Source organism: Bos grunniens, chromosome 11, assembly GCF_055505025.1.
Source record: "Bos grunniens cultivar Pamir isolate PY7600 chromosome 11, Bosgru_T2T1.0, whole genome shotgun sequence".
Classification (NCBI taxonomy): Eukaryota; Metazoa; Chordata; class Mammalia; order Artiodactyla; family Bovidae; genus Bos; species Bos grunniens.
The window spans coordinates 14,981,967-14,994,506 of NC_141175.1; the positions used below are offsets into that span (position 1 = coordinate 14,981,967).

The 12,540-nt window shown below is 45.4% G+C and overlaps 1 protein-coding gene across 2 annotated transcripts in view; it reads left to right on the forward strand.

Annotated features, from left to right (window-relative positions):
- Positions 1-12,540, forward strand: part of TTLL11 (tubulin tyrosine ligase like 11) — a 268,134-nt gene that overhangs the window by 114,032 nt on the left and 141,562 nt on the right. For both annotated transcript variants that reach the window (XM_086325418.1, XM_086325419.1), the window contains exon 6: positions 124-239. In XM_086325418.1, the coding sequence (XP_086181544.1) occupies positions 124-239 (116 nt within the window). The remainder of the gene's footprint in view (positions 1-123; positions 240-12,540) is intronic.

Genomic DNA, 12,540 nt, shown 5'->3' on the forward strand with positions numbered 1-12,540 from the left:
TTAAAGGTAGACTGAAGGGAGCCTTTAAACAATTCTGACAGTACAACCACTGGGGCTGGTGCTTGTGGTCAGTTGGTGCCGAATCACTGTCTCTACCATAACATGGAATCCTTACCCTTCAAGCTCTCTCCAGGGGTATTTGAGAATGTCCCCAGTCTTGTCGATGAAGAAGTGAAAGTGGCCGTGATCAGAGACACACTGCGTCTCATGGACCCACTTAAAAAGAAAAGAGAGAGCCAGTAAGTATTTTTTATATCATTTGTTTCTATCAATTCTGCTTCCCATGTCCTAAGCAGGTAAGCCAAGTTCTCAAAACATGTTAGCATCGTGAGTGAGATTTATACCTTTAACAATCTAATAAATCGTATTTTCACCTATGAGTATCACCCTCCAGATATAGTGACTCAGAGTCAAGAGATGGAGACACTTGCAGTTCAGCAGGTGAATTTTTATCCAATCCTTACCTGAGTCTGGAAAGTCTTTCTGAAAACCCACTCTCCCCCAGTGACAGAATCTCCCCTCCTCACCGTTGCCCACGTGGTGCTTCTCTGTGACACTCAAACATAGGCAAAGAGTACAAAATGCTGGAGAATGGGGCCACGGGTAACTTGGACGTGTGTAGTAAGGATCGCTTTCTTTTAATTTTCTTCATGATGTTAACTCTCTTGCAACGTAAACTTTTTGTTTCAAAATCTGCAGAACCAATTGTCGAACCTGTGGCAGTTCTATAATATTTACAACCTTATAATACCTGTTCATCCCACCCACCCAGTTAACATCTAACTGGAATATTGATGGGAGTATGTGCCCGCCCCTCCCTCCATGGAATCACCCCTGATTCCATGATGTCATGAATCATGGAATGTCACTTGGGTATTTTGTTGGTTTTGTTTTCACCAAATTCCTGGCTTTTGCAAAGTGAGGACTGAGTAAATATCATGGTGCCTGTTTTAGGCAGAAAAACCAAAGACAAGCATTTCAAACAGCACTCCTGGTACCCCTGACACATCAGTTGGACCCCGACACCCCCCTAGACAAGTAAAGCATGTGTCAGCTGTGGTTTAGGAACATGAGGACCCTGACTTGCCTGAGCAAGTGGTGCTTCGCAGGCTCCTCTTACTGCTGCCCCTCACCAACTGGGCTCAAGCCCAGATATTGTCAGAATCACCCTCTGATAGAGCTTCTCCTCTTGGCTGCACATCAGAACCATCTGGAGAGCTCTCGTAAATACCAGTGCAAGTGCCCCCACTTCTAGAGATGCTGCTTTTAATCAGCCTGGGCTGGAGACCTGACCATGGAAACAGTGTAGGTTCCCCAGGTAAGTCTATCTCACAGCCAAGGCTGGGCACCGCTGCCCTGCAGGAAATGTCACTCTGAAGGAGCATTTGTCATATTCTGAGTCAGGCTGGATGGTGCCTGCTTGGTTGAGTTCTCCTCCAGAGCATTCTTTGCTGTGTGAGGCACAGATCCAAGGCCAGCAAGGCTCACTGAGAACGCTCACCTGTGGTTCACGTGGGCTGATCCTGCCAGGCGTGGCCTCCACTGACGGGGGCATCAAAGTGGTGGTGGGTCAGGTCTGCGGAACCCCTCCCGGTAGCAGCTCATGGCAGCTGGATAATGGATCTACTCGTACCCACATGCAGCTGCCTTTTTTAGCCATCCTTGAGGAAAAGCAGTGGATTAATTGCAGTTTGGTCAGATTCATTGCAATGTAATTCATTTCTCAAAAATCTACTTTCTAATGGTTATTGATCTCACTGGTAGAGATTAGGTCTTGAGTGACAGGGGGGCACTGCAGGGAGATTTTGGTGGCTATCATGCCAGGATGGCTCAGGGGGATAGATTTTTAAAGAGGACCTTGACACGTTAACCCTCTGATTCCTTTGGTGGGAACAAGTTCAAAGGCTATTGTGTGGCCTAAGCCTTCTTAACCTCTGCCACCAAAACCAGGAAGAGAGGAAAGGGGACTGCTGTATTTCACATTAGATGGCCTCAAAACATGATCAGCTTTCATTTTCTGGTTCTAGTTGTTGTTTTTTTTTTTTTTTCCTTTTTACTGGCACCTGGCATTCGATGTGATCCATATGAGCTGCAGATCTAAAAGTTAAAAGCAATTTAAATGGGCCCAGGACCATTGGGAGGGATGGGAAAGGCATTTTACGACTTATCAAGTCATAAGTAGCAGCACCTCATTTTTAATTTAAAAAGCATTGACTTTTCTTTTTTTTTTCTAACTGATAACCAAGAACAGTTAGAGCTTCAAGAACCTGACTTCAGTCTTAATAGAAAAATGCTTTCATCTCACCCTTTCTCCACCTACAATATAAGGGTGTATGTTAATACCTAAATGGCATTTACTGATATTTTTCCTTAATTATACCTTTTTTTAAAAAAACAAAAACAAGCAACGATTGTCCATGAAAGCATTTTGTAATCTGTAAAGTGCGTTATATGTACAGAATTATTATCAGCATTTTGATAACTTTGCTATACAGACCAATGGTTTTTCTGGTGGCTCAGACTGTAAAGAATCTGCCTGCAATGAGGGAGACCAGGGTTCGATCCCTGGGTAGGGAAGATCCCTTGGAGAAGGAAATGGCAACCCACTCCAGTATTCTTGTCTGAAGAATTTCATGGACTTAGGAGCCCGGTGGGCTACAGTCCATAGGATCACAGAGTTGGACACGATTGAGCGACTAACACTTTCATACAAACCAAAAGGCTGAAATTATTCTCAATTCTAAATGTTTCAGAATAACTTGGAAAAGCACCGCATTTGTGCCCATAGATAAGGCACAGTGTTGTAGGGTTGAACTGTGTGTTCAAATCTGGGACCAGGTCATGCCAACTGCAGGAAGTGACGTCACAAGGACTTCTAGGCCAGCAGTTAACTTTAGAAGCTGGAGTTTCTTGTGTTTGAATAGGATCCAACCTAAATATTTAAAAAACAAATAGTTTCCTTGCCTTTCTCTTCAGTTCAGTTCAGTTCAGTTCAGTTCAGTCATGTCCGACTCTTTGCGACCCCATGAATCGCAGCACGCCAGGCCTCCCTGTCCATCACCATCTCCCGGAGTTCACTCAGACTCATGTCCATCGAGTCAGTGATGCCATCCAGCCATCTCATCTCTGTCATCCCCTTCTCCTCCTGCCCCCAATCCCTCCCAGCATCAGAGTCTTTTCCAGTGAGTCAACTCTTCGCATGAGGTGGCCACAGTACTGGAGTTTCAGCTTTAGCATCATTCCTTCCAAAGAAATCCCAGGGCTGATCTCCTTCAGAATGGACTGGTTGGATCTCCTTGCAGTCCAAGGGACTCTCAAGAGTCTTCTCCAACACCACAGTTCAAAAGCATCAATTCTTCAGCGCTCAGCCTTCTTCACAGTCCAACTCTCACATCCATACATGACCACTGGAAAAACCATAGCCTTGACTAGACGGACCTTTGTTGGCAAAGTAATGTCTCTGCTTTTGAATATGCTGTCTAGGTTGGTCATAACTTTCCTTCCAAGGAGTAAGCGTCTTTTAATTTCATGGCTGCAGTCACCATCTGCAGTGATTTTGGAGCCCCAAAAAATAAAGTCTGACACTGTTTCCACTGTTTCCCCATCTATCTGTCATGAAGTGATGGGACCAGATGCCATGATCTTAGTTTTCTGAATGTTGAGCTTTAAGCCAACTTTTTCACTCTCGTCTTTCACTTTCATCAAGAGGCTTTTTAGTTCCTCTTCACTTTCTGCCATAAGGGTGGTGTCATCTGCATATCTGAGGTGACTGATATTTCTCCCGGCAATCTTGATTCCAGCTTGTGCTTCTTCCAGCCCAGCGTTTCTCATGATGTACTCTGCATATAAGTTAAATAAGCAGGGTGACAATATACAGCCTTGACGTACACCTTTTCCTGTTTGGAACCAGTCTGTTGTTCCATGTCCAATTCTAACTGTTGCTTCCTGACCTGCATACAGATTTCTCAAGAGGCAGTTTGATGTGTCCCTCATCAGTTCATTGAATACACTTTGCCAGCAAGACTGTTGAAGATAGTTTTCACTTTTCCTGCACAGACTGAAGCAAAAAGGTTTAAACTGCTCTAAACTGCTCTAGAAAGGTGCAGAGGAGGCCTTGGAAGGGTATCAGACACCTGTGTCTGTGTGTCCTGCATCTTCACACACCCCAGAAGTAGGGGGTCATATAGGCTGGGGTCCATATATTGATGGGGCAGAGAGCAATCCTCATGCCTTCCACGGGGAGAAGGACCTGTGACCCTACTGAGTGGGTGTAGTAGATAGAACTTTCTCCTGAGCTGAAGAGACTGAGATTCAAATCTTGATGTTGAAGATGTGGAGAGCTAGTCTGAGCCTCAGTATCCTTTTCTATAAAATGGAGATAATGATGTTTAAGTGAGGCAACATGCAAGACTTACTATATAGTGTGTGTATGCTCAGTCATGTCCGAGTCTTTGTGACCCCATGGACTGTAGCTCACCAGGCTCCTCTGTCCATGGAATTCTCCAGGCAAGACTACTGGTGTGGGTTGCCTTTCCCTTCTCCAGGGAATCTTTCCCACCCAGGGATTGAACCCGAGTCTCCTGCATGGTCTCCTGCATTGCAGGCGTATTCTTTACTGCTGAGCCACCTTACTATATAGTAGGCACTTAATAATGCTTAGTTTACGATTCACCAATAAAATTATCTACTATAATTTGAACCAACAAACAGAAAGTGCTTACCATGCTCTTTTCTGGTATACTTAAATAGACTTTCGAGTTTAAAACCAATGACATATCCTAAAACCAAAGCTGTTGGGCCACTGCAACTAGACTTGACATTGGAGCTGACTGCAATGGAAAATTTTGTTTCCATGTAGTATGATGTCACTCGCCCAGACAAATTTATTTGTTGGGTTAGGAGAAAATATACCTTTGGCCCCTGAAGGAACAAAATAGCTGTCATATGAGAGCTGTTTTGAACTATGATGACTTTTTGTAATATCTGATGACTCTATTGATTTACTTACTAGGCGTCCTTGGAGGCACTGCAGGGGCGGGGGAAGGGCGATTGATGGGATAGGATTCTAGAACTCTCATACATCTCTGCACACACATATGGAGGTAAAATTCACACAATATAAAACTAGCCTTACAAAAGTATACAGTTCAGTGACATTTAGCACATTCATAATGTTGTACAACCAGCACCCCTTTCTAGCTCCAAAATATTTTGTCACTCCAAAAGGTAATCCATTATCCATTAAGCACTCACTCCCCATTCCCGCCTCTGCCAACCTATTTTCTATCTCTGGATTTACCTTTTCTGGTTATCTCATGTAAATGGAGTTTCTTGTGGCTGGCTTCTTTCACTTAGCATGTTTTTGGTTCACCCATGTTATAATATGTGTCAGTACTTTATTCCTTCTTATGCCCCAATAATGTTCCATTCTATGGATATACCACATTATCCATTCGTCACTTGATGGACATTTCCGGGGGAGTCATTTCTTTTTTAACCAGAGGGGAGCTGGGATGACCTATTTTATACTTTGGCATTCTCTAGATTTCCTCTGAGCGGGAAGGATCTTTTCTGCTACAAGAAGTTTCTAAAGCCCCTGGTTTAATCCAGCCCCATCATTTTATCGATAGAGGCACAGAACTTGCAGGGACCTTAGAAACCAGCTCCTGGGCTCAAGAACGTCCTTCATAAGCATCCATGTCAGAGGAGCAGCTTGTGTCCCGACGAGGCACTGGACTTGGCATCAGCCAGGTCTGGATTAAAGTCCTTAATCTCTGATCAGTGCACGACGAGCTTGGCCAAGTCGTTTTATTCTCTGATCTCATCTTTGAAATGATCAAGGGCTCAAGGGCTCTCCTTGCCTGGACTGTCACTGGCATCATGTGAAATGACACGTACGAGAGGCCTTCATGGCATCTGAGGGTACTGGACAAATGCTAGTTCTTAGGGTCACCACGTGGTCAATCAGGCTTTGTTTGAAAGTTATGCTGATAGTGACACGTAAGTCGCAGCTCCTGGAGCAGCCTGTTGGAGTTGTGTATGTAATGATTCCACCTGTCTGAATTGTACAAAACAAAACTAAGATGAAGAAGATCCATCACTTGCCAGGGGGAGGAAATCAGGAAAAACAACAGAAGCTATCCTCTTTTCTCAAGGTATTTGGGGAGCCTAAGGTTTTCTTTTGAAACACTTCTGTCAGAACCAGAAGAGGATAAATTGCTTTCCTATTTTATAAACAAAGTGATTATTCCATCAACTGATTAATTTTTGGAAGATGGGTTTACCCCCTGGTGGAACCGTTTTACTAGCATTTTGCTCCTTTTCCTGGATGTAGATGTTTCTAGTAGCCATTTTCCTTTCTTAGGGATCATTACCCTTTAGGACCCCAGAGTAATATAAAGCCGGGGACAGGCTTGGAGGACTCTGAGGGGATTTGTTGATGCCATTCAGTGCCGGGGAGCCGGGGGTAGCTGTGAGCCGCTTGCCTCTTATTCAAAAGTGTACATTTGGAACATGACTATGTAAGTCACAGAAGCCCCTTTTCCCACAGCAGTGTTTCATGGTCCTCTCCCAGCTTCACTTACCTCCTATCACCATGACAACCAAGTTTATATGAAGGGTGGAGTCAGCCTGCCAGTACAGCTTCATCCCCAATTCAGAGATGTTCATCCTCTGAAGGCTTCACTGGGAGATCAGGCTTCACTTCTTACCTTGACTCTCAAGTGTATCCCTTGGATCTTGTTTAGACGTGTTTAGAACCCACACACTAGGTGAATCCTCAAATTAGGTTGGTTCTATGTAGAATCGAGAATAAAGGTGAAACATTCTAACATAACATTCTGTTCTTAGGGCTTCCCAGGTGGCACTAGCGGTAAAGAAGCCGCCTGCCAATGCGGGAGACACAAAGAGATGCCGGTTCAATACCTCGGTGCAGAAGATCCCCTGGAGGAGGGCATGGCAACCCACTCCAGGATTCTTGCCTGGAGAATCCCATGGACAGAGGAGCCTGGCAGGCTGCAGTCCATAGTGTCACACAGAGTCGGACACAACTCAAGTGACTTAGCACACACGCATTCTAAGAGAACAGAGATCAAGGAATCTCCCAGTGGTTCGATTTCACAGCTGAGGGCTTGTAGTCTGATCAAGGAATGTAACTCCGTCCTGTCCTGGGGAACAGTATCAAAAATACATTAACCAGAAATTCCCTCAAGCCCAGGTCTCTACCCCTTAAATTGGCAGTACGTCCCAACTGAAATCCCCTCAGTGATAGAAAAGAAGGGTTTCTAAACTATTTGGACTAAACATGCCTTTGTGAATGTAGAACAGTATCTTTCTTACTTTTCAGAGTAGTCTTCTGGAAGCAAGCATTCTTTCAGGAGAATCATCCAACCACCCTGTCAAATGGCCCATCCACTTGCACATAGCTGACATTTGTTGAAATTCTGGGGCTTTGTTGACCCCCTAATGATTTCTTTGTGGCAAGCCCCTACAGACAAGCATGCCCTGACCCCAAGAACCTCTGAAGATTTCACATAAATCAGAGTCACAAAGAGATGAATATTTGCACACTTGTTGGGGTTTCATTTTACAACCTGTATCAGGATCACATACACAGATACTGGTTATTTAGAGCATCTATTGGTTATTTAGAGCATTTATTGAGCACTCACTGTGTGCCAGGGAGATGACTGAAAGTGAAGTGACAGTGTCCGACTCTTTGAGACCCCACAGACTACAGCCCACCAGGTTCCCCTGTCCAGAGGATTTCCCAGGCAGGAATACTGGGGTGGGTTGCCATTCCCTCCTCCAGGGGATATTCCTGACCCAGGGATCGAACCTGGGTCTCCCGCACTGCAGGTAATTTCTTTACCATCTGAACCACCAGGGAAAGCCCCAGGCAGAAGACTATGGAAGTGAATTGGCTCACAGGTCAGTAAGGGAGGCAAGATTCACAGATATCTATGAGGTGGAAAGTTACAAGGCGCCCGAAATATAAAGATGAAGTAACGAGGGAAGAAAATGTAAGGAAAGATAATTTCCTGATGAGAAGAGTTAAAAAAAAAAAAAAAAAAAAGACAAGGAAGAGGTGGCGAGGAAACTGAGGTTTAAAGGATGAGTAATGTTTGGAACACGCGGATGGAAGAGTCTCCCTGGTGAAGGAAACAAAGGCACGGGAGTCTGTTGGGGAAAATGTGAGGAGTTAAGTCAGCTGGTGAGGCAGAGGCGGATGAGTAGAGAGGGGCGCTGGTGGGGAGGGAGATGCAGATCCAGAGGCCAGAGGTGGGTGACCTGGGGTGACAGGCTGAGCCAGTCCAAGCTTGTCTTCGACCTGATTCAGAAACACGAAGGCCTCCGGAGGGTCCATGATCCCCGTAACGACACAAAATTTCATGTCCGTGTCTCTTTTTCCTGGAGAAAAGGTCAGAAACTTTTCATCATATTTTCAAAAAGCTAAGAACCCATCAGTCCTATTGCCACTGGAGACTCCAGGGAGCTGGAGGGATCTGCCCCCTCGGGGTTCGGGGTGTCATGGCTTCAGGATCCGTCACGCCCACCGTACCTGGCCAGGCTTCACGTTCAGCAAATTAGAAAAACACGCATGTGTTTTTAAGTAAGGATGGACAGGAAATGACTAATGATACGTGCGTTATGTGCAAGAAATAAAACCAGACAGCTCTCTCCCATCCATAAACGTTTAAGCATTAAGTCAGCAGTAACCAGTAGAAAGCCTCTTTTGCCTGCAGCGTGTTGAGCAGGAACCATTCTCGGGGCTTATGGGGAAGGCGGGTTTCCTGGGCCGAAAAGCCGTTTCGGGGACCATTAGACAGGAGCCGGGCCCCTCCGCCAGTGGGCAGGCTGCTCCTCCCTGTCCCCCCGGGCGCCGAGCAGATGGGCACCGAGATGAGCATATGGCCCGTCAGTCAGCACTTCTGGGGAAACGGCAGAGTGGAATTCTGCGTGGGCCCTTCCAGAGTTATTCCAGGTAGTGACGGGCGAGCAAATGTATTTGGAAATTTCCTCATGAGCTGTGCCAGTGAGCTTTAAATGTTCATGGGCTCTTAAATGAGGCGTCGTTGGCTTTTTGGAAGGACGCCTTGCAGTCTGGGCTGAGGATGGAGGTTTAGATACCAGGTCCGCTTGGCCTCAGATAAGTCACTGGACTCCCCTGAACCCAGTTTCCTCATTAAAACAAACCAAAACAAAAAAACCCAAACCAAAAACAAGCAAAAAAAGCAAACAACAACAAACAAAATAAGGGGAAAAAAGGGAGTAATAGTAGCAGCTCTGCCTCTGTTACAAGGGACTGTTTGTAGACGGCTTATTGTGCACGGCACGGTGGTATTTACCTTTATTCCTGTTTCGTCCTCCCAATGGCCATATGCTGTAGCTGCTTCTGTTTTAAGAGGACAGACACTGAGGCCTGGGGAGGGTGAGTGACAGGCCAAAGACCACAGCACTTAAAAGCGACAGCCTGAGATTCAAAGCCAAGTGTGTCTAGATCTTGCCTCGAGAGAGTGGATGTGAAGGTATTAAGTGCACTGAGGAGATTGTGCACCCACACGGCACTGTCCTTACCTGACTGGGCTTGTCTTCACCCAGACTTTAAGGCAGGGACGCATCCCTTTAGCTTCAGTCACTGAACGTAAGTAGGTGCTCGTGAGAGATCGATCAGGTCCACGTGCGGGAGCTCCGTGGCCAGCCAGGTGGCTGCTTCATATTCACTACGCTTCAATTAATGAAGATTCACAATGAATGAAATGTAAGCCAATGCACGACCAGCTTAAAGCACCATCTAACAAATGAAACAGATCCGGACTATCTGTGTACAGTAGGGCATCCCAGGCTGGGAACATGCCAGAAGCTCAGAAGAGGGCAGGATGAGCCACAGATGAGGTGGGATCGTACGAAATTACAGGTATTAGATCTTTTTTCTCTGACCCACAACTACTGACACTTTCCTATGATTCAACTAATAGCTGGCCTGGAGTGCTCAAGGCAACCATGGTGAATGAGGTGGGGCTTACATTTTCTTGGCCTTGATTGGGTGAGAAAGATATAAATAAGCTTGGGGGAGGGAAGGATGGAGGCAGGAAGCTGAGCGTAGGAGTTAGGCAGGGTCCCGGAGGACAATCCATCAGGCCTCCAAAATCGCACTTGGGGTTGGAGAGGACAGATCTTGCTTCTGTGACAGATGCTTCTTGAAATTTTTCTTATTATAAAAGTAATACATGCTCATTATAGAAAAAAAAGGGAAAATACCAAAGTGCATAGCATGAAATAATAATCTCCCTCAAATTCAACCACCCAGAGCTAATCATGATTAACTTTTTAGTTCATAAAAATGGTATCATTTTCTTCTTTCTATATTGTTTTATAGCTGAGGCCATACTCTCTATCTAATTTTTGTATACTGTTTTTATTTTTCTCCATTTTATGCAACAGTAATTTCCCCTTCTTATTAAGAGCTCGGTAAACATCATTTTCATCAGTGGCTGGGTCAGAGTCTGCCTCCGTATGGAGCAATGTTTGGTTTATTTCCAACATCTTGTGCTTAAAGCTCTGTGTGCTACTAATTTATTTTACTTTTAAAATTATTTATTTGTTTATTTTGTTTTTGGCTGTGCTGACTCTTCACTGCTGCACGCTGGCTTTCTCTAGTTGCAGCGAGTAGGGGCTGTTCTTCAGCTGTCACACACGGGCTTCTCGTCGTGGTGGCTTCTCTTATTGCAGAGCACCGGTTCTAAGGCACAAGGGCTTCGGTAGTTGCGGTGCACAGCAGACTGTGTGCCCCGCATTGGTGGGCAGATTCCCAACCGCTGGACCACCAGGGAAATCCTCTGTGTGCTATTTAGAAGTCCGTCTTAGGCTAGAGAGAGCCCCTCAGGAAGCGGAACTGGAGAGGCCCTGCTGTTCTCAATGCCCTGGTGGGAGAGCAGAGTGGTAAGAATCGGAGCCCTGGAGCCGGTGCTTTGGGGTGAATCCCGTCACTGCCATCTGCAGCCATAAATGGTACAGAGTTTCTTCCCCTCTCTGCACTTTGATCTTTCTCATCTATTTAAGGGTGTTTGCAGTTGGATGTTTTTAAATCTGCAAAGCAAGGAGTTCTTTATTTGGAGGGAGAGAAGATGCTGCTTATTCTTAAGAGAGTATTTATCATGGGAAATATCCATTCTAAATGTAGTATTTAAATAATAAGTACATTATTTAAGTCAAATGATATATACAACCTGGGGAAGTGGTTTTTTTTGTTTTTTGTTTTTTTTTAAATGTGTGAAGGAGAAGATGGTAAAATAAGTGGGAATTGATCCCAACAGTGACAGGTTGATCTTCGGCTGCCAGGCTGGATTTGATTTCCCTCTAATTATCTGCTAGATTAAAAGAAAGGAAAGCTTGAAATCAAAGCCAGTTTTAGCTGTTATTGGAAAGCCCCTGGTTATTACACCAAATGCTGGGCAGCATTCTCCAGCTGCTTTCTTTCCTTTCCTTTTTACTCAGTTTCCTTTTTTTTCCTTCCCTTTTTAAGCAGTAGAAGAGACCCTTGAAACTCTCATCACAGAGGCTATTGCGAGAGGGAGTGGGGAGAGGGTGGAAATCCAACAGTTCGGAGAGCTGGCATCCGCCCCCCAGCTCATCCTGCGCTGCGCTGGCATCCTAGCTGAACAGGGCGAAGTGGGAGACTGCCTGTTCAGGGTGTGCGCTTCCTGTGGGGCGAGGTCATGGTTGGGGACTGCTTGTTCGGGGGAGCCTTCATTTGCTCAGAGAGGCTCGCTTTCTTCCTCTAGTCTGTCCAGGCCTGGGCAGCACCCGGGGTCAGCCTGGAGAAGCTGCTGAGACCTGTGTGAATGAATGTGTGCGCGCATGCGTGGATGGATGAGCGTCAGGCCCGGCTAGAGGCTGGGTCAGGATGAGCCTCTGTGAGATGCAGGATGCCTGGGAGTAGGAGCTCCGCAAGGTGGGCGGGATGGAGCTGGCAAGAGAGGCCTCGGCAGGGAAAATGGTTCCCATGAGGGCTTGAAGGCAGGCCAGAGCACTGGACTCTCAAAGCACAGGAAGAGCTCCAGAACTCCAGCCATGGGGTTTGTAAAATGCTCTAAGCTGGAAACAATCTATCCACCAACAGGAAAATACCCGCATTGATGGGTATTCATTCACTGGAATACTATACATCAATGGAAATGCATGAAGGATGTACTTCCAGTGCGGTGATATTCACACTGAGAAAAAGAAGCAAATCATAAAAGAATATCTAGAGTATAGTTCCAACTCAAAATGGGAAAAACTAAACTTTATTATTTTTTATTCTACTTTAATAAAAACCAAAGATTCTACTTTCTTAACAGAAAAATATTAAATGCTATGTAAAAGCAAGAGAGTTCCAGAAAAACATCTATTTCTGCTTTATTGATTATGCCAAAGCCTTTGACTGTGTGGATCACAATAAACTGTGGAAAATTCTGAAAGAGATGGGAATACCAGGCCACCTGACCTGCCTATTGAGAAACCTGTATGCGGGTCAGGAAGCAACAGTTAGAACTGGAC